Source organism: Camelus ferus, chromosome 10 (assembly GCF_009834535.1).
Source record: "Camelus ferus isolate YT-003-E chromosome 10, BCGSAC_Cfer_1.0, whole genome shotgun sequence".
Lineage (NCBI taxonomy): Eukaryota > Metazoa > Chordata > Mammalia > Artiodactyla > Camelidae > Camelus > Camelus ferus.
The window spans coordinates 56,424,492-56,447,494 of NC_045705.1; the positions used below are offsets into that span (position 1 = coordinate 56,424,492).

The window sequence follows — 23,003 nt, forward strand, 5'->3', positions numbered from 1 at the left end:
AATATTTCACTAAGGAAGTAAAATTGCGTAGGTATAACACAGCTGCAGGAGTATATTCCTCACAACAAACAGTTGGAGCATTGTGGTTCTGAATGTTCATAAGTGACCAGTGGGATTCCAGCCAATGATTGGGACTATGACGAAATCCTCCCGTCTTCAAGAAGCCAAAGAGAAGAAACTTAAGAATAGAGCACCACCAGATTGACTTAGTGAAGATCTTAGCAAGACCTTCTGGTGTATAAGGGGACTAGATCAAAGAGTTCAGTCAATATGAGAAAGGAGAAAGGAAAGAGAAGAACATGTATCCAGGACCTCATCTACATAACAATAAGTCTCATTTCAGTTGCCCCCCCCCCCCCGCCCTCGGTGGAGATGAAAGCTCAAATGTGTCATTTACTTTGATGAAGACAGGCTCTGTAAGTGTACTGTTCTGAGGCTGTAGGCAAGTAAAGGGTGGCAATGATTCCAACAACACTAGACTGGAGAGGGAAGGATCTAATATCAGGTCTGTGCATACCCAGTTCACTCTTAGCCCTGAAATTTAATTCAGTTGCCTCTGAATGGACTAATTGCTAAAGGTGAAGTTACAAAGAATTTTCTTTAACACTTACGTATCAACACAACCACAGTGACAACACATATGAAAAGAAAAAGAAAATCAAGAGCAGAAATGTAACCATAGATTAGAAACAACCTTAGCAAGACGGGGTAAGATCAATTGGCCAAGAAATAATGAATAGGATATTTTGATGTGGGTAAAATTATTTCCTTAAATAAAATTACTTCCTAAAAAGACTATATATTTTTTAAATGTATGATAAAGTTCCATGATAATGTGCTAGTATTAACACAAATATTCTAACACATGTATTTTTTAATTAAATAATAAATCTTATTTTTCAAAACTAATATAATTTTTGAGATCTCCATTAAATTCTTTGTATTTTTGAATTATATTGATCCAATTCTCCCTCTGTGTTTGGAGCACAAAAATGGGGGACAATGCTTAGGATCAAAGTGGAAAATGACAAAAAGTACCCCTGAGATTGAAAAGAAAAAAAAAGCTCTATTCTCTATTGTGAATCAGGAAACAAGAATTTTGGAGGGGAAGTTTAATACAGCAAAAAGAAAATAAAAACTGAGGAGCAAGAAAGAGAGGTTAGCATCCTAGGAATAAACTCCAATTTGATTTATCAAATGGCAGTTAATAAAAATCACAATGAAATTGCTGAATGATGTTTTCATTTCTCATTCTAGGGTATTTGATTTCAGCACCATTATTCTTCCATAGCCATCATGTCACTTTATCCTAACATCACTTCCTCTTCTCTGATCTTTTTCCTGACGGAGTTCCGGGACTAGAAGCTGCCCATGCCTGGATCTCCATCCCCTTCTGCTGTCTCTACATAATTGCCCTCTTGGGAATGGCGTAATCCTATTGGTCATCATCATTGAGGCATGTCTCCATGAACCTATGTACTATTTCCTCTCTATGCGCTCAACCATTGATCCGGGATTGTGTATTTCAACGCTGGTCACTATGCTGGGCATATTCTGGTTCCATGCAAGATAGATCAGTTTCAATGCCTGTGTTGCCCAGACATTCTTCATTCAACTTTTTACTGTCATGGAGTCTTCAGTGCTCCTGGCGATGACCTTTGACCACTTCTTTGCTATTTGTAATCCACTGAGATACACAAACATTTTGACTGATTTCAGAATCATGAAGGTGTGGTTTGCCATCCTTGTCAGAGGGGCAGTGATCCTAATGCCTCTGGCTCTGCTTCTTAAATGTCTGTCCTTCTGCAAAAGCTGTGTGCTCCATCAGTCTTACTGTTTCCATTCTTATATAATCCAGCTCTCATGCTCTGACAATAAGATCAACAATGTTTTAGGACTTACTGCCCTCATAGTTACCGCAGGAGTGGACTCCATCTTTATCCTTCTCTCCTATATCCTGATTATTAATATCGTCCTGAGCTCCGCTTCCCCAGAGGAGCAGCATAAGGCCTTTAGCACTTGTGTCTCCCACATACGTGCTGTTAACATCTTCTACATCCCTTTCATCAGCTTGTGCTTTGTCCACAGGTGTGTGAAAAAGGCACCCCCTTATGTGTACACTCTCATGGCCAATGTGTACTTGCTTATTCCGCCAGTGATGAATCCCATTATCTATAGTGTAAAAACCAAGCAGATCCTTAGGGCCATTAAAAAAGTCTTCTTCCCCAAGCGATCTGAAGTCTGACTCTTAACAACTCTGCAATAAAAGCTACTCCTTAGTTATCACTTCTAAGACCTGATGTTTAATCAATATGATCTCTTCTATCCGTGACTGGAAATCAAAAAACACAGAAAGTTGGGTGGGGTGGGTGGGGGATGTGGTTTGGTGGAAATTTATATTTTTAATTTTTAGATTTTTTATATTTATTACTGAAGTATAGTTGATGTACAATATTATATAAATAATAGGTGTGCAATAGAGTGATTCAGTTTTTAAAGGTTATACTCCATTTATAGTTATTATATAATATTGGTTATATTCCCCATGTTGTACAATATACCTTGTAGCTCATTTTATACATAATAGTTTGTACCTCTTAATCCCCTACCCCTATTTTTTCCCTTACCCCTTCCCTCTCCACACTAGTAATCACTAGTTTGTTCTCTGTATCCCTTAGTCTGTTTCTTTTTTTGTTGTATACACTAGCTTGTTGTATTTTTTAAATTCTACATATAAGTGTTATCATACAGTATTTGTCTTACTTGATCTGACTTATTTTACTTAGCATAATGTCCTCCAAGTCCATCCATGTTGTTGCAAATGATCTGCTTTTTTTGTATAGAATATCCTGAGAAATCTATTTTAAAAATTCTTAAAACTAATAAATGACTTCAGCAAAGTTGCAGAAAACAAGATCAATGTATTAAAAAATTATTGTATTTTTATACACTAAAAAAGAAAAATCCAAATGTAAAATTAAGAAAATAATCATTTACAATAGCATCAAAAATAATAAAAATACTTGGAAATAAATTTAGCCAAGGAGGTACAAAACTTACCCAATGAGAACATTGTACACAAAAACACTGCTCAAAGAAATTAAGGAAATCATAAAGAAATAAAAAGATATGCCATGTTTATGGATTTTAAGACTTAATGTGGTTAATATGGCTATACTTCCCAAATTGATTCTTAGGTACAGTGAAATCTCTATCAAAATTCAAGTTTGTTTCTTTACCTAAATTGACAGACTGCTCTCAAAATATGTATGGAATTTTAAGGCACCAAGAATAGCAAAAGTCATCTTGAAAAGGCAGCAAAGTTGAAGGGTTCACACTTAAAAATTTCAAAATGTACTACACAGCTCCAATAATCCAGATAGTGTAATACTGGCATAGGACAGACATGTAGTTCAATGAAATAAAATTGAGAGTACAAAAATAAGATATCACATTTCTTGTCAATTGATTTTTGACACAGGTATCAAGAAAGTTCAATGAGGAAAAATTGTTTTCAACAAATGGTGCTGCCACCCAAATGTCCATCAACTAAAAAATGCCTATCTATAGCTTGATATATTCATAGAGTAGATTATTACTTTCCAACGAAGAAGAGTGAAGTATTTACACTTAACTACAAATGGATGAACCTTGAAAATACTATGCTAATTAAAAAAAGCCAGTAACAAAAGACTACATACTATATTAATTCATTTATATGAAACGTTCAGTATAGGCAAATCTACAGATACACAGAGTAGATTAGTGGTTGCCTAGGGTTGTGGGGGATGGAAGGTATTGAGATGTAACCGCTCATGGGTAGGGTTTCCATTGTGGATTATAAAATGATCTAAAATTTACTGTGGTGATAGTTTCACAACTCTGTGAATATACTAAAAGCCATTGAACTTTTACATATTAAATAGGTAAGTTGTATTGTTTGTGAATTGTGTCACAATAAAACAGTTATGTTTTTCAAAAAAAGAATATTGGAGATTATATAAGAGAGGTAGAGAAAGTGCACATGTCCAAACTGCTCTCGCTCTAGAAAAAGAAGAAAATGTGCTCGAAATAAAGATTAAATTAATAGTAACACCAGACTATAAATACATGCATAATCAGTGATCTGTAAATTCGGCCAATCCATGAAAGATAGAACAAAAATAAAATAACATTGGTAGATGAAACTGTAGCCCAAAATATGTACAAGAGAATACTGAAGGGGAAGTGGAAGTTACTCTAAGGGATAGTCTGAGTTCCGGGCTATTGGATTGGAGAACTCCATTAAAATATTCAGTCATTTCACTTCTGTCCCTCTAACCCTAACCTGGCTCTCTTTGTGTCATATTCTAGGCCACAGAGAAATTTGCTTAAAGGTAGGAAAAGTGAATGCAAATGGTTCTGCCAACTGAGGCAGGTCTGCACCTTAACTCATTGGCAATATCCAGGGGGAACAGAGAGCCTCTATGCGCAGACGAAGAGCTAATAGTATATTTTCCTTCCCCACGACAGGATGTCCCCTTCCTCACAATACTGAGGGCAGTAGATCTGTAGAAAATAGAAGCAATATCCATGAAAATATGAACAGAAAATCTTAAATATACAGAAGATCGCAGTGTAGAATTCCTAGATACATCATTTCAGAGGGGCTATGAATTAACAGGAAATAGCAACATGTATACATACACACACACACACACACACACTCTCTCTCTCTCTCTCTCTCTCTCTCTCTCTCTCTCTTTAACATTAGAATTAAGTGATAGAATATTAAACCCAGGATATTTTTGGAGTATCAGAGTTACACATGTGGCATATCTAAGCGTACCTTCACTTATGCACTAGAAACCTAAATGTGGGGGAGAGGTAGGGGAGAGCAGAGCTGCTGAAAACTGTCTTCACACGTTGGGACATGATTAGACCAGAGCCTGATTTCTTAACCAGCCATAGTCCTTAGGTCTGCAAATACTTAGAGCTTCCACCTTTACTCAGAAGGAACGTACCCAAATAAACTAATTGGTTCACAGAAATATGTACAAATGTCTGAGGTATTCAAGGAAAGTTCAGTGTCAGACAGCTAGGGCATACCGAATAATGTGTGCAGAGACATGGGGAGAGAAGCAGTCAGTGTGTAGGCCTCTAGAACCTGAAGGGGCCCACTAAGCATTGTGCATCCTTGGGGCTGGAAGGCAAGACACAATATTTGCCCTTTACTGTTCAAGAGATGTCCTGGCATAGCTCAGACACTGGGCCACTAAAAGTTTTACTGATGTGGCAGGCCTCTGTTTTTGCAGGCTTGCCAGCCAGCCTCTGGACTGTGTGTGTTACTAGCTACTCCTTATCCACGCTGCATGATTAGCATGATTTTATCATTTCATCATAGAGTGGTCCAGTGTGATGCTCTGTGGATACCCTATTGTTCCAGGTCTCTTAATACTATATTATTTCAGAGTTCCAGAAAGACAACATAGCCCTGGGTCAAGACTATGAATGTGAGCAGAAGGGTGGAATAGGAGTTTTCTACCATACTCCCTCCAAAAATCACTGATTTTGATAAATACCTACAGACAAAAGTATCTTTTTTTAACATTTTTTATTGATTTATAATCATTTTACAATGTGTCAAATTCCAGTGTTCAGCACAGTTTTTCAGTCATTCATGGACATATATACACTCATTGTCACATTTTTTTCTCTGAGTTATCGTAACATTTTGTGTATATTTCCCTGTGCTATACAGTGTAATCTTGTTTATCTATTCTACAATTTTGAAATCCCAGGCTATCCCTTCCCACCCTCCACCCCCCGGTAACTACAAGTCTGTATTCTCTACAGACAAAAGTATCTTTGTGGGAGTCTGGGAGTTCAATGGAGAAGTTCCAGAGAAAAAAGTCCAAGAATAGAGGCATTGAAGAAGAGAACAGTTTCATTTTACCTGCATCACACTACCCCAAAGAAGCAGAACTCAGTGCCAGGAGAGATCCCCTCTTCCACAGGGGAAAGTAGCAGGGGAGAACCTGGATCCCCTGCCTATGCAAGGTGCTTCCAAAGAGACCCATGTGTTTCTCACCCCACCCAAGATACTGAGGTGACCTGCATGACTGAGGGACAGGGAGAGCTGGGAGCACAGCAGCCAGGGATTGGAACTCACAGAAGTTCCAATAGGATGCAGATCCTATTAACCAGTTTGCAGACTCCACTAGGAAGCCCGGGGATGCCTCACTTCAGACCTTCTGCCTGATCAATAGGCTCTGTCCATTGCTCCATGTGCCTTACCACACATCCTCCATAGCTAGCTCCCTGTGTGCGACCCCACGGGTGGAGAGTGCAGGGTTTTATGGATGACCAGTGAGCACACACAGAAAGCTGGCTGGACTCTGCAGGACTGGGAGAAGGCACACAGAGTTGAACTATCAGCACTACCCTAGGGAGAGCAAATGGGAGGCCAGCAGCACTCAGCCCGGCTCTGCAGGATCAAGAAAAGGTGTACAGCCTTAAGAATCATCCCCCTCCCATCCCCAAGAAACAAACTGTGTGAGCAGTCACACCCACACAAAAAGTCTGAGAAATCCTTAGAATCTCTAGCAGGGCTGACAGGTAATTTTTTAAGACTCGTTTTATATAAACAAGCGAACATATGACTTATCCTGGAGAATGTTCCTCCTGTGCTTGAGAAGAATATGTATTCTGCCTCTGTTGAATAGAATGTTCTGTATATATCAGGTCCATTTAGTCTAAAGAATACTTCAAATTTAATGTTTCCTGAAAATTTTTAATTAGCAGCATTCCAGAAGGCTGTATGTAGAAATGCTTGGTAAACTGTAGAAACACTTGTCTATCTATAGTTAATAGATACTGTTGTTATTATCAGTTCAGATGAGAATAATTAAGAAAAATCTCGTAATGGCCATGTCAAGCTTAATTGTGTTGCACGCACATTGCCCCACTGTGCTGGCTATGAAGATATTGTACCTCTGTTCTAAAACCACCGTTCTTTATGCTGTGCTGCTGCTAAGAAGGCAGGCTATCATAAACCACACTCATTGTCTGCCAGCTGGGCTCCCTGCTGTATTCTATTGATTGGAGGATGCTGGAAGGAGGCAGGAATCTACTAGAAGGACAAATATCTCCTTAGGTTTGCTTGCTGTTCCTCGCATTGCCATGACAACAATAAGTCTTTGCAGACTGGCATGGGGGTCCAGTTTCTAGTTTTAATCTTTCCCACACTTCCAGCACCAATCTCATCATGCTCCCTTGGAAGAAACAGACCCTGACACCAGTGGGCCCCTTTTCAGGAGTCTGACACCCAGTACTACTCCTGAGGCATAAGTTCCATTTAAAAAGTGCCCTCGCCACAGAGGTTTGGGTCTTGGCTCCATGTGGTCTGTCCTGTGAACTTCTGAGATACTGCATCCAGCAGGGCAGTACCTTCTCATCACAGGTCTGAGTGTCAACTCTGGGGAGACCCTCCACCAAGCTTCTAGGTTTTCATAACCTCAGATTCATCTCTTTGTTTTCATAGACTTAAAGATGGAAGTGACATCCTGCAGTTACTATCTCGGTATTATGTCTGTGTTCCCTCTGTGCCCTTTCAGTCCTCTAATACCTATTTATCCACTTCCTTGGATTAAATACTCCCAGTGTTAACCACAGGTATATGTTCTGTTTTCCTGTCTGGAGCATGACTAATCGTACCCACTTCAGCTCTCCTTGAGGGGAGGGTCCGATATAGCAACATAAATCCAATCAAATTAAACTATGTCTGCATTTGGTTCCTGATGAACTTGGGACTTCAAAGAAATTTACTTTATTTCTAGATGATACTCGCTAAAACTAAGAACAGATTTATTAAGCATTAAGCATGATGACAGTACTTCTGAAGAAACTATACAGATTGGAGTTGAATTAAGCAGTTATTTTCTCAGAATGATTGTGGTATAAATCTTTCCTGAAGAGTTGGGGAAAAGTAAAAATATTTGACAAGAGAGTTTAGATTATGGGCAAGGCAGTAAAACATATATTGATGATGATATTGGCTATTTTATTAAAGGTCAGAGATGCCAGAGGAAAAAAAGAAAAGTAAAAATATCTGGAACAATTGCATAACCATGGACAATGCCAGTCATACTTGCAGATTTAGATGATAAAATTTGGTAGTTTATGATTAATACCCTTTTTATTCCCATCTTTGTCTTACAAAAACAAAAATAAAAACACAATTAATTCATTTGAAACCAAAACTGGGTCATCGGTTATCTTTATCATTATAAATCTTTCATCTTGAATTAAGAAATATTAAATAATTGTGGTTTTCTGAGGAAAACAGTAATAGACAATTTCCAGCCTAAATTTGTATCTTTTGGCCCAGAGTCTTCTTACTTAAAACGAAAGTGATATTTTGGTATGCTTTTATTTCAAGCATGAGTCTCAACATTTTGGCTTCTATAAATGACATTTTGCTCATCTATACAATGCTCAGGACTAGAAAAAATTGAAAAACCCATCTAGTTCTTTGTTGCACTGGGATGGAGAATTTTTATCACAGCTTTGCATATCTGTTTGGTCTTCACACTATAGATGATGGGGCTCATTACAGGGGGGATCAGCAGGTAGGCATTTGCAATCAGAGTGTGTACATAAGGTGGGGCCCATTTCCCAAATCTGTGAACAAGGGACAGACTGATCAATGGAATATAGAAAACAGCAACAGCCCCAATATGGGAGATGCACGTGCTGAAGCCCTTCTTCCTGTCTTCTGGGGATGCGATGCTGAGGACAATCTTGATAATCAAAAGATAAGAAACAATAATGAAGATTGAGTCCACCCCAGCAGTGGTGATCAGGGCTGTCAGTCCAACTGCACTATTGATCCTGGTGTCTGTGCACGAGAGCTTCATCACATCGGGGTGGAAGCAGTAGGAGTGGTGGAGCACGTGACAGCGGCAGAAGGACAGTCATTAAGAAGCACCACCATAGGAGTCAGTATTAGTGTCCCCCTGGTGACGATTGCTACTGCAATCTGTGCTATTTTAAGATCAGTTAAGATAGAGGCATATCTAAGAGGATTAGAAATGGCCACAAATCGATCAAAGGCCATGGCCAACAGCACTGACGATTCCATGACAGTGAAGAGTTGAATAAAAAACATCTGTGACAAGCAGGCATTAAAGCTGATCTCCCTGGCATTGAACCAGAATATCCCCAACATGGTGACCAGAGTGGATACGGACAAGCCAAGGTCAGTGGTGGACAGCATGGAGAGGAAATAATACATAGGTTCATGAAGGCTGGGCTGGGTGACAATGGCATAGAGAATCAGGCTGTTTCCTGAGAGAGCGATTACATAGAGAAAGCAGAAGGGAACAGAGATCCAGGTGTGGAAGGCTTCCAGCCCAGGAACACCAGTCAGCAGGAAAATAATGGACGAGTATGTGGCATTTTTGAAAGCTGACATAATTGAACACAAACTGAAGAATCTTAATCTGAGTGTTCTGCAGTTATAAACTGTATTTATTATGCAATCAACATGAAATTAATTATTTCAACAAGTAAACATTTATCAAAGAAAAAATCTGTATTATATAAAGAGCTCATGAAGATCAATTAAAAAAAGAAAACTAAGATCACATCTAATAAAGGAGCAAAAGACAGAAAATGAACAATTACGGGAGGATACAGAATTTGTATGCAAACAAGTTTCATAACAACCCATTTTATTTAAATTCACATGTCTGTTGAGTGAGATTGTACCCATCAACTTCCTGACTTCATGTGGTAGAAAATGATTAAATATTTGTTGAAATCTGTCTATAGAGATGAGTGAAATTTTAGATGAATAGCAAACAGTATATGCAGTGAATCTGATATAGTAAATAAAGGAAGTTAGCGTCTCTTGGCCCCCAAAAGAAATCCTCTCTTCATCTCCTGGATACTTTCAATCAGGTTGAATATCTTCAATCTGAATAAATAACTAACATTTGTTGAGCCCCTACTAGTGGTTGTGATAATATCTTGTATAAACATACAGTCTATTTGCAACATCATAACTTGAAATGTACCTAATTAATTTTCATACCACAAAAAGATTATAAGCAATCAAGACAATTATTCCAATTACAAATAGACTGATTTGAGTATAGAGGGTCTCTAAAGTAAATATTATGGGACTATTTTGATGTTAACTTTTTGGCATATTAAATCAAGTTTTAGGATTGCATATTCTAAACTTTGATGTATTCAAACATGGATGAAAGTATTTATTGGCTGAGTTACTCACATGATAATAAACTGGTGTGCCTGAATTTCTCCATCTCTAAACTAATAATGATATATATTACCCAGGGGATGATTGTGAGGACTAAGTTAGTTAATGTATGTGAAAAGCTCAGGAGGGTACTTAACAATGATGCAAAAGTTCACCAAATACTAGCTATTATCACTTAAAAATTAAAGTTAAAATGTAATATGGTCATTTCCCTCCCTTCACCACTTCTATTTGCATACCCCTCCCCACTTATCCATGTATCTTATTATCTGATAGCTGAGAGAAGAGGTGAAAATATTATATATTAGAAAGTTGTGGTGGGGAGGTGTCAAAAAAAAAAAAGGCTTCCTTGAGAACAGGAAGATTACTTGTGCAGAAGTTGATAGGTAAAAATCACCAGGAAAAAATTCTAAGCACATCCGAATTTCACATATTTTCAAAATGCCACTACACTGTGAGATATAAAGTGTTAAAAGGTGGTGTATAAAGGTAACAGGAATCCAGTATGGAATTATCACCATTTAAAGGGTAAGGAATGTGGACTTTTTCTAAACATTAGTTAAATAATGAATATGTAAATCTTTTTGTACTTTGATATAATCCCAACAATTTTTCCTTCTTTTTTTTTTTGAATTTGTATTCCCTTTATTTGCAGCACTATCACAGTCTGTAAATATTCCAACTTCTTCCTCAACCTAAACAATTTGTTAAAGAAAAAGGAAAAGGAGGGAGAGAATGAGGGATTGAAAGAAGGAGAGAGGGAGGAAGGGAAGAAAAAAGAAAGAGGGAGGGAGCGAAGGAGTGAGGGAGAAAGAAACCCTTTCTTATTAACCCTGACTCCCTGTTGCATGTTTCTCCTTCCTCATTTGTCTCTTAAAGGGTTTACACCTCTTTAATGAGTCATACCTAGAGTGGAAATCTGACTTCTTTTTTACTGAAACATACTTACGAGGTTTCAGCTAAGCCTATGTTCTCATCTGGAGCTCAGAGTCCTCTTCCAGACTCATTCAGGTTGTTGGCAGAAGTGAGTTCCTTGTGGTATAGGATTCAGGTCTCCATTTTCTTGCTGGCTGGTAACTGGGGATTGGTCCTAGCTCCCAGAGACTACGCTCAGTCTCACCCATGTGGACCTCTCACAATATCACATCTTGCCTTTTCTAATCTAACTGCTCTCTCCACTGCTTTTTCTCTCTTTTAAAGGCATACATGATTAGGTTAGGCCCACCCAGTATAATCTCATTTTTTGTTAACTCAAAGTCAAGTAGTCATGGACCTTACTAACACCTGTGATCTCCCTTTGCCATAAATGTAATGTAGTAAGAGAAGCAATATCCCATTACATTCATAGGTCCACTCAGACTCAAAAGATGGGTTTTTATACTAGACAAGTCCATAAGAGGCAGGAATCTTGAGGCTTCTTTTAGAATTCTGCCTACCATAACTGTCTAGGCCATCTAATCTCCAGATGTTTATAGGTTCATCTTCTGCAGTATCCTTTGACTGACTATCCTTATCCTCCAGCTCCATCACCAGTACTTTACATAACAATCATTTGTTTTGCAGGAACCTAGCAATATTCTCGTAAGTAATTTCCCTGCCCCAAATTTCAAGTGTTTCCAAACTTTCTCCATATTGATGACAAAGTGATCTCTCAAAAATACATCTTCATGTCACTCCTCACATAGAGCTCTTCATTGCCTCCAGCATGAAGTCAGAACTCTGTTTATCATAGCAGTCAAGGATCTTCCCAACCTACTTTAACTGCCACCAGTCCTCTTTCCTGCCCCAGGAACCTTTTGACATAGTCAGCCTTGGCTTTTTCTACTTCACCAAACTACCAAACACAGCAAGTTCTTTCAAATCGCTGTGCTTTGCTTAATTCATGTACCTTCTACCCTTTGAATTAGCCTAAATCTTTAGACTCATTATTTGCTCCATTTATAAATTGAACATTTCATTTATTTACATTTAAACATTAAATGGTTACACTAGAAAACATTTGGTGGCAACATCTTCTCCAAATCAAGTCAGAAGAAATTACTCCTTCTAGAGTCATATCCGTTTTTATTTAAACATCTAGAACCGTGGTTATTCCATTGTGAGTTATTTGAAAATATGTCTCTCCAAATGAAATAACTGACTGGAAGGTGAATCATTTCTTATTCATCATTATATTACCAATACTGGATTGTGCAGTGTGGGAAGAAAATATATATTTCTTGATATAAATTAAATCCAAGAGTTGTAAACTGACAATGGAAACTCACTGAACCTCCTTCATTCCCACAAAATGACTGGTGTGTGTGTGCAGGCACGCGTGCACATGCACATTGGGTGTTTTCAATGGAAGACTGTGTCCTGGTACTGTAGAGTAAACTTTTATGTGTCCCCTTCCATTTGTTGGTGGTAATTCGCACCTTATATGAAGGTAATAGTCCAGTCCCATTGTAAGAACATGCTGCAGGTTCTGTGCTGGACTACCTTGGCTTATCTCTCCTCTGACTACAGAAAGTTGTTAATATGGTTGTTGGGTCAGGCAAACCTAGGTTTGTTTAAATGCTGCCTCTGCCCAAAACTAAATTAAGTTTTCCAAATGAGCATTTTACATTAGAGTCTGCTTCTGTGAAATCGGTAGCTTACCAATAGTATTAATTTGTAAGGATTAAGTAAGATAGCATTTGCAAAGCATTTAATCTGCTGACTAGTACTTGGGAGATATTTAATGATGGTAGATGAGGATGAGTGTGATGCTGGTAATGAATGGTGATAGTAATGCCAGATGGCCTTAGACATGGTTTTGAAATGTGGCACAGCTAACCAGAAGACTCACAATTAACCAGAAAACTCGCATGCTAACAAATCATTCTAAACAGCAAGACATATGGCCCATGGATCAATTGAACACCATCAGTCAGAATATTATGTCCCTAATGATACAGATTTCAGGAATGAGCTCTCCACAACTTTCTCTAGGCATCCTGAAAGCTTTTTGCAGTTAATAAAATCTTCCTCATTCTTAAAGAAACCAGTGTGTGTAGAGTCTGATATTTTCCCTGAATGCAGTAGTTTTACTTACAAAGTATGGAGGTGTGTTCTTTTCCTGCCATTTGCCAGGAAAGGGCCTGGGGAGCTGGGAGGTTTACTACTCAGGGGTAGATTGCCTGTATAAGGAGCTGTGATGCAGGCTGTGTGCAATTTGTTAATCAGAAAACTCCTGGTGGACTTTCTTGCGTCCCCCAGGGTATAAGGTTTCCCAAGGGTTCATTCTACTTCAGAGCTTCCTTTCCTTTCTATTTTATTACAATTACTTTTGTCATTTACATGCAAGGACTGATATTATAGTTCTTTGACCTTGTATCCTGGTAAAAGTTTGTTAAAAGTGAATTTGAGGGTAAAAATTCCAGAGAAAACCACCTGCTGTATGCCTGAGCTCACTCCCGATCCCTACACCATCCCTGCACCCAGCTGATAAATATATCAGCCTCCAACATCACATGGCTGAATTTTGTACGTTTTTAATACAACGTCCCATTTCTTTTTTTAAAAACATCACTAATTCTTTCATAAAACACATTAAGTACCTGTCACATTCTAGAGTTTTCCACCAGGAATGCAGAGACTAGAACAGAGTCACTTATCTCTAAATGCTCAAAGCCCAGTGAAGAAACAGACATAAAACTTGATAATCACAACAGGACATGTTTATGGTGAATGCATCGAAGAGAAGTATTTATCCTGCAGGAAGGTCAGCACCAAGTTTGTCAGGAGACAAGGAAGAACAGAGTCTGGGAAAAACAAAAGTGACTAATAATATATTCAGCCTGCCTGGACCCCTGGGTGCAGATCAGAGTGCATGTGGCCAGTGAAACTAAACCAGGAGGCAGGATCCATGTTGCAAAAGATCTTACAGGCATTCTAAAACATTTGAGTCTAAATAATGTAATAGAAATTGCTTAGTATGAAATTTAATCTTTCTCTTTCCTAGAAAAACACATTTCTACATATTCTCGTGAAACAACTGAAGCATTCAGGCTTCGTATTTGAGGCTCCATAATATACTGCAGTTCCCTGTGTGGTGCAGTATCAACTGAATGATAAGAATATAGTGTTTTCCTTCTAAGCAACAATATCTGTTATACAGAAACACAAATTTAGGAAACATTCTCAAACAGAACCTCAACAAGCTCATATAATCTCAGCCAAACACTTCATCACTTACTCTTCCAAATTCTGCATCAGATTAACCATGCGATTATTTTCAGCATTAACTCAATTTTTTTTCATATTTCATCAAATTTATTGTATGATTCATCATTCGTTTATGTATCACTAGAATAAAAGACCCTCACAGCCAATTAAGCTAACATGCCATTGATTATAAGAAGTATATAATTGTACAGCTTAGAACCGAGGAAATACATGTCATGGGACAAGGCAGGCCAGTGTCACAGGCAAAAAAAGGATTTACCAGAGACAGAAAGTGGAAGGAAAAGTTTATTAGGGGTACCCTGCCACAGACAGCAGCAGGCCACACAGATGAGAGGTGCCCGTGTGAGCACCGAGGGTAGGTTGTTGAGGTCTTTTATTATGGGTAAGGCATTGGTGAACACACGGGGTTGGGGTCTGCATGCATGCACAATTCTCTGGTTGTAGGTGAGGCAAGAAATTTAGGGTCTATGAAGGGCTGGTGGGGTTTATGACTCTCATAAGGTGGGCTGAAACTAACCAGCCTGAGCTATTGTGAGATTAGGCATTACCTAGGGCTGTTAGTTTGTTAGGGCAAACATGCCCAGTATAGAATGTACTTTATCTGTTGAGGAGGCGCAGGCAGACATCTGAGAGCCCAGGAATGGGGATCATTGGACTTTGAAGGATGCCAGTTGGCCCCACGATACATAAGTAGTACATAACTTCTACGGTTCTTTTAAAGATTAGATGAATTAATATAAATCATATTAACTAACAAATAATGTAAAAGAATAGTTAAAAATTACTTGAGTCACCACATCCTGTATTATTTTGGCTCTTTTACATATTCCAATAGCATTTACAAAGTTAGCCAAAATCTTTAATATATTTTCATTAAAATTACAAGTCAATAGTCAGTTACTAGGTTAAACATTTTATCTTTTCTTTTTATTATTTATATAGTCAGTTTACAATGTTGTGTTAGTTTCTAGTGTACAGCATAGTGATTCATTTATACATGCATATATATATGTATATTAGTTTTCCTATTCTTTTTCATTATAGGCTAGCACAAGTCATTGAATATAGTTCCCTGCACTATACAGTAGGTACCTTGTTGTTTATCTATTTATTTATATAGTAGTATCTGCAAATCCCAGACTCTCAATTTATCCCTCCATCCCTCTCCTTCCCCCCAGTAACCAGAAGTTTGTTTTCTATATCTGTGTGGCTCAGACAATCTTGAACAAGCATTGTTTCCTAGGGTCTATAAATAAAAGCAAAAGCTGTAAAAATGTACAGACCTCTCTATTTGATGATATTGAATTCGCAGAAAAACATAGCTCATAGAAAAGTGAAAAGTATTGCCTGAAAGAATAAAAGGGAAAAAAAAGTATACTTACGTAGTTTTCTGTGAATTGTTGTCATTTTATAAAGAAAGAAAAGTAATATACTTTAAAATGGATTGTGCTGATGTATGCATGACTGTATTATATAAAATTATATGTAATTCATACTTCTTGAGTCACTCACCATTCTTATTACAGCATAAGTTAATGGTATAGCTTTCATGAGAGCATTCTTTAACACATTTATTTTAAAACACACTAAACAACATGGTTGCCCTACCTTTAAATTCTCCATTTTTGAAATTTTACTGAGCATTTATGAAATTTGAATCATTGTATTTATGTTTTTATTGCTTGGACTTGAATGTGAATTATGTGCCTTCTGTTAAATAGTAAATTTCTAGAAACTAATTGTTCTCATCGGGCTAAGAGTTTCCTAGGTTGGTGATTTTCCCTCTATTTCATGCTCTTCCTATAGAAAGAGACCACTAACTATGACTCCTCTTAGTATCTGGTACAAGTGACATGTATACAGTATCATGCATAAGAAACAGCTGTTTGAAACATTATTTCAATTTAGGTATGTATAGTCAGATAGTTATTCCTTGAGAATGGAGACCATGTCTTCCTTGTTCACTGTTTCACTCTAAGTACTTCCCATAGTGTTTGCCAAAATGAAGGTGTTCCAAATATATTAGAATATGTACAAAGTTATACAAAAATAAATTTAATTTAATAAGTTTTTTTAAGTTAGCCGTTATTAACAAAGCACTGTGATTGGGTCTGTGCAAGATATATCAATCCCCAAAGGATAATGCCTGTTTTCAAAAAGTTTCAAATCAAGCATAACCAAGATGGAGGAATAGGAAGACCCTGAGCTCACCTCCTCCTCCAGGCACAGCAAAATTACAATTTACAGAACAACTATCAATAAGAACCACCTGAATACTTGCAGACAAGCTCTTCTACAACTAAAGGATATCAAGAAGGAACCAAAGGAGTGTGGGAGTGCTGGGGGCGTGGTATAGTTAAGACCCACACCCCCAGTGGGTGACCCACAGATGGGAAGATAAGTACAGATGCAGAGGTTCTCCCAAGGAGCATGGGGTCTGAGCCCCACATCAGCGTCCTGTGCTGGGAAGATGAGCCCGCAAAACATTTGGCTTTGAAGGCCAGTGGGGCTTAATCAAAACAGTATGGTATGGCACAAAACAGACACATAGATCAATGGAACATAATAAAGAGCCCAGAAATGAATCCACAATTATATGGGCATTTAATCTATGACAAAGGAGGTAGGAATTTACAATGAGGAAAAGATAGTATTTTCAGAAAGCAGTGCTGAGAAAATTGGGCAGTTACATGTAAAAGAATCAAGCTGGATTACTTTCTTACTCTATAAAAAAAATAAATTCACAGTGAATTAAAGACTTAAATGTGAGACCTGGAACCATTTCATTTCTACCCGAATTATAGGCAGTACACTCTTTGGCATTGGTCTTAGCAATATTTTTTTGGATATGGCTCCTCAGGCAAGGGAAATATAAGAAAAAATAAACAACTGGTACCACATCAAACTAAAAGCTTTTGCACAGTGAGGAAACCTACCAATACAAAAAAGGCCTCCTACTGAATGATAGAAGATATTTGCAAACAATATATTCTGCAAGGGGTTAATATCCAAAATATACATACAGTTTATACAACTCAACATCAAAAAACAAACAACCCAATTAAAAAATGGGCTGAGGTCCTGTACAGATATTTTCCCAAAGAAGACACACAGGCCAATAGGCACATGCAGAGATGCGCAACATGTCTAATCATCAGGGAAATGCAAATCAAACCCACAATGAAATACCACCTCAGACTTGTCAGAATGGCTATTATCAAAAAGACAAGAACTAGCAAGTGTTGGAGAGGATGTGGAGAAAAGGGAACCCTCATGTAATGGTGGAAATGTAAATTGGTGCAGCCATTATAGAAAACAATATAGAGATTAATCCAATAAGTTAAAAATAGAACTGTCACATGATCCAGCAATTCCACTCCTGGGTATTTATCCAGAGAAAACAAAAACACTAATTTGAAAAGCTACATGCACCCCTATGTTCATTGAAACATTATTTATAATAGCCAAGATGTGGAAGCAACCAAAGTGCCCATTAATATTTGAGTGGATAAAGAAGATGTGATATATATATAATTGAATATTACTCAGCCATAAAAAAGGGTTAAGTCTTGCCATTTGCCACACGTGGAAGCACCTAGAGAGCATTATGTTAAGTGAAATAAGTCAGAGAAAGATAAATACAGTATGATTTCATTTATATGTAGAATCTAAAAAACAAAGCAAATGAACAAACATAATGAAACAGAAACAGAGTCATAGATAAAGAGAACAAACAGGTGGCTGCCAGAGGGAGGTGGTTCAGGTGTTCAGAGGAGAGAAATAGATGAAGGAGACTAAGAAATAGGTGAGGGAGATTTCAGATACAAAATAAATGAGTCACAGGTATGAAATGTACAGTATGGGGAAACGTACAGTTTAGTCAATAATTATGTAATATCTTTGTGTGGTGACAGATGGTAACTAGACTTATCATGGTGATTATTTTGAAATTTATAAAACTATCAAATCACTGTGCTGTGTAACAGGAACTAACATAATGTTGTAGGTAATTATACTTCAAAAACAAATAGTCCCATAGAAAAAGAGATCAGATTTGTGGTCACCAGATGCAGGGATGGGGGATGAGGGGATTGGATGAAGGTAGTCAAAAGTACAAACTTCCAATTATAAGATAAATAAGTATGAGGGATGTAATGTACAACATGATAAATATAATGAACACTGCTGTATGTCATCTATGAAAGTTGTTAAGAGAGAAATCCTGAGTTCTCATCACAAGGGAAAATATTTTTTGTTTCTTTAATGTGTCTATATGAGATGATGATATTTATTACTAAACTTACTGCAGTAATCATCTCATGATGTATGTATGTTATATTATTATGATGTGAACTTTAAACTTCTGCAGTGCTGCACATCAATTATTTCTCTATAACCTGGAAGAAAAATAATGTAGTATCAAATCAATCAGGGAAAAGAGACCTGACTATAAAAAAAGATTTCTTAATAGCACCTAGAAGAAAGAGAAAGAGCAATACCAGCAAAAAATAATAAAATAAAAATATTTTTTAAAAAAATTTGAATAAATAAAAGCAGGTGGCTATTTCAGTCAGAGACTGAATGAAATGATTGAAGTCTATGGACAAAATATTTATGGTGTTATTCAGAAGTGAAAACATCTTACAAGAGTGGTACTCTAATATGCATGATAACCTATAGGTAGCTTGTTAAAATGCAGATTCTTGTGCTCCATCTGAAAAGTTTCTGCTTAAGTAGTTCTGGGGTGGAGTTGAAGAATCTGCACTTTAAAAAAGAATTTCAAGTGGTTCTGATGCCCTGGTGCTGGACCACACTGAGAACAGTGAAGGATGCCAATGGTAAGTGGGTGTCATAAATGTATCCAATTGGTAGTATGAAGACAGACTGTGAGGACCCACAGGAATGAAGAGCATGGGAGATGACGAACAAAAAAGTGTGGTTTCATGAAGTTGTTAAATGGGAATCGATAATTTTATTATCTGCAGTTAAAAAGCAACAACAAAAACTTCATTATTGAGCATTTTTAAAGTATAAGAAAGTTTTTTTAAAGTGTAAATAAACTAATATTCAACTATCAGCATATAAGTAATTTTGACATTTGGAACATGTCTTTCTATACCTTTGTAACATATATGTTATGAGTATATACTTATACCCTTGTGTATATTGATCATGAAATATACACACAACAGTGATAAAAGTACATTGAAGACTAATCTATCTTTTAATATATCATTCATATCTATATCAGTATTTAGCTTGTTGCATGATAGTTCATATCTTATTTATCAATATTCTGAAGTAAATGTCTAAGTCCTTTCCAGATTACCATTGCAGTATATAACGATGTATCACTACCACACCACTGCGCTCCTGCCCACTTTCCCCTAGCACACACATACTTAGAAGATGAATCACTAGACATTAGATCCTTAAATATCAGTACATCTACCAAAGGGTCTGATGAACTTTAAAATTTAGAAAAGTATCCTTTTTTATATATTTTTATTGAAGTATAGTCAGTTTACAATGTTGTGTCAGTTTCTGCTGTACAGCACAATACTTCAATCATATAGGAACATACATTTATTTGTTTTCGTATTCTTTTTCACCATGAGTTACTACAAGATATTGAATATAGTTCCCTGTGCTAGACAGTATAAACTTGTTTATCTACTTTATGTATATTAGCTAGTATCTGCAAATCTTGAACTCCCAATTAATTCACATTTCTTCTTGCTTAGTGTTGTCCATGTTCCTGAGTCACAAATAATCTATTTTGGGGAATAGCAATCATTACCAATATCTGTAAGAATTACTAAAACCTAGACTTTCCTACCTGATCTAAATTATATCAAACATACCTTGATAGCTACATACCCTAGAGGTGGTGAGACTATTTGGACTCCAATTTATGAATTAATTTGTCCACTTTGCAGACATGTTTTAACCATGGTCCTGGTCTGCGCCAGATACAGTAGTCTGATAGGGTTATAGGTACACAAGACATAGTCCCTGTTCTCAAAAAATTCAGTCTAGAACTCTGTAAATAGTAAGTTACTGGATCATCAGAAGAATGAAAGCATGTATAGACAGACTTTTTCTGCATACAGTGGTAACTCACATTAGTGAATGATCAAATGTCAGTCAGAGAAGACAATGTAAAAAAAAATACACTGAAAAATGTCCTAAATTAGCTTAGAAAGGAATATTTTGAGCATGGTATTACGAATTTGCTTTGTCTTCACACTGTAGATTATGGGATTCATTACAGGAGGGATGAGAAGATAAACATTGGCAATGAGAGTATGCACAAGGGGAGGGGCATTCTTCCCAAATCTGTGCACCAGTGACAAGCTGATCATGGGGATGTAGAAGATGGCAACAGCACTTATGTGTGAGACACAGGTACCAAAGGCCTTTTTCCGATGTTCTGGGGAGGCAATGCTGAGCACAGCGTGGATGATCAGAACATAGGAGAGGAGAATCAAGATGGCATCCAAGGCAGCAGTAGAGATGACAATGGCCAGACCAAATGCACTGTTGATCTTGGTGTCTGTGCATGAAAGCTTCATCACATCAGGGTGGAAACAGTATGAATGGTGCAGAACATGACTTTGGCAGAAGGACAGATGCTTAAGGAGCAGGAGTAAAGGCACAAGAGCTACTGTCCCCCTAATAACGACTGCAAAGCCCACTTTGATGATCCTTGAATTGGTTAAGATTGTGGCATATCTCAGTGGGTTACAGATGGCAATGAAGCGGTCAAAGGCCATTGCCAGGAGCACTGAGGACTCCATGAATGTGAAACCATGAATAAAGAACATTTGACCAATGCAGGCATCAAAGCTGATTTCTCGAGCATTGAACCAGAAAATACCCACCATAGTGACCAATGTGGAAAGGCACAGCCCTAGGTCCATGAAGGACAGCATGGAAAGGAAATAGTACATGGGTTCATGAAGGCTCGACTCACTGATGATGACAAACAAAATCATGCCATTCCCTGAGATGGCAGTGGCTATAGAGACAACAGAATGGGATGGAGATCCAGGCGTGGTAAGTTTCAAAACCAGGGATGCCAGTAAGAAAGAAGACTGCAGGGTAGAAAATGCTCTGGTTGAAGGATGGCATGATGAGTGAAGGAAGTAGATGTCCCTTAGGAAGAGGAGTACTTCCTACAAAAAATAGGGAAGAAATGTTTTCACTCTCTTCTACATATACAGTTTAGGATCACTAGTGAACCTTGTCCTGGTCTTCAGTGGAAGTGCACACCTAGTTATTCCTTTCTTAGATTTGGAGTTAATCTTGAAAGAACTAGAACTAGGGGAAGAGACAGAGCACTAAGTTGTATGAGGACACCTGGGTTTCAGTAAGTCCCACTTGTTATCTCTAGGCTTCAGTATGCATTCATATACATTCATAAAAGAGGAGGTTAGATTAGAGAATGCTAAGTTATGTCCCACTTCTGTGATTCTAGGGTCATGGACAGGTAGGGCATTCCTGCACAAATCTAGGACAACACATTTCACCCTGCTCTTCACTTCTCACTTTCCAAGGCAGAAACCCTGAAGAGGTCCTTAAGAGTTTAAAGTCCTTGCATACCAATGAAAATAGTATAGTGAGATACTAATAAATATTTTACAGGAAAAAAACTTCTGTTTGAATTAGATATGCAAAAGCTCTTGATAAAAATGAAATACTATGAAAGAACCAATTCAATCTTTGCAAATAGACTACAGTAGGTGATAGTTGGGAAAGCAGTTTATTGAAGTAGCAGCTGTAAACCTGATATGTTTAAGGGGAATTCTCCCTGAAGAAGCAGAGCTTAAGTCAACTTAGTAAGAACAAAGGAATTCACTGCAAGCTAACAGATAATTGGACCAGAATTATCTGAGTAAGATTCTTAATATTCAAAATATTCAAATATACAAAAGGACATTGAAAATGAATTCAGGGGTTTGGAGGTGGGGGTGTGGTCCCTCAAAAGGCCTCACTGAGGCTGGATGCATCTCCAGTCAGACAAAGGATATGACTGAACAATCTGTTTCAGGATATCAGCATGTACTCACCAAGATCAAGGAATCTGTAGGATCAAAGAAGTTCCTCTATACTGGTTTTTGTCCTAAGTTTTCTAACACCCAATTTTTAACTATAGAAAGAATGCTTGGTTTTTAAAGTATGTGCATATCCTCTTTCTCTCATTCATGCATGCATTATTTCAATAAATACGTAAAAAAAAAAACAGACAAAATGCCTGTGTGCCATGAACAGAGTTAGAATTAGACCTAGTATTCCAAGAAGGCCTGTACATGACTCAGGGAAAAAAATATCTAAGTATAGGTTAATTTGGCGAGTTTCATTCCAGCTCCTGAGTGAACAGGGAGTGGCTTCAACTTGAGTGGGAATAATTGGTTACAGGGCGTGTGATAAAGAGGACATTTGAGAAGAGAAAAATGTTCAATGTAGGAAACCTCTTGAGGACTGACTTTGAAAAAAATTAATGGCTAGAAATTTTGAATTGAGAGGA

At 37.5% G+C, this 23,003-nt stretch overlaps 2 protein-coding genes and 1 pseudogene across 2 annotated transcripts; 1 reads left to right on the forward strand and 2 right to left on the reverse strand.

Moving 5' to 3' along the window:
- The first annotated feature begins 1,296 nt into the window (after positions 1-1,296).
- LOC102515808 lies at positions 1,297-2,245 on the forward strand (annotated as a pseudogene).
- A 6,259-nt stretch (positions 2,246-8,504) lies between these two features.
- Positions 8,505-9,454, reverse strand: LOC102512549 (olfactory receptor 51F2-like). Its single transcript, XM_014559352.2, is given in 2 exon segments — positions 8,505-8,956; positions 8,959-9,454. Coding segments are annotated over 2 exon segments (948 nt in total).
- An 11,139-nt stretch (positions 9,455-20,593) lies between these two features.
- Positions 20,594-21,607, reverse strand: LOC102516052 (olfactory receptor 51F2). Its single transcript, XM_006173619.2, is given in 2 exon segments — positions 20,594-21,495; positions 21,497-21,607. Coding segments are annotated over 2 exon segments (945 nt in total). The 3' UTR covers positions 20,594-20,661.
- Positions 21,608-23,003: the final 1,396 nt, after the last annotated feature.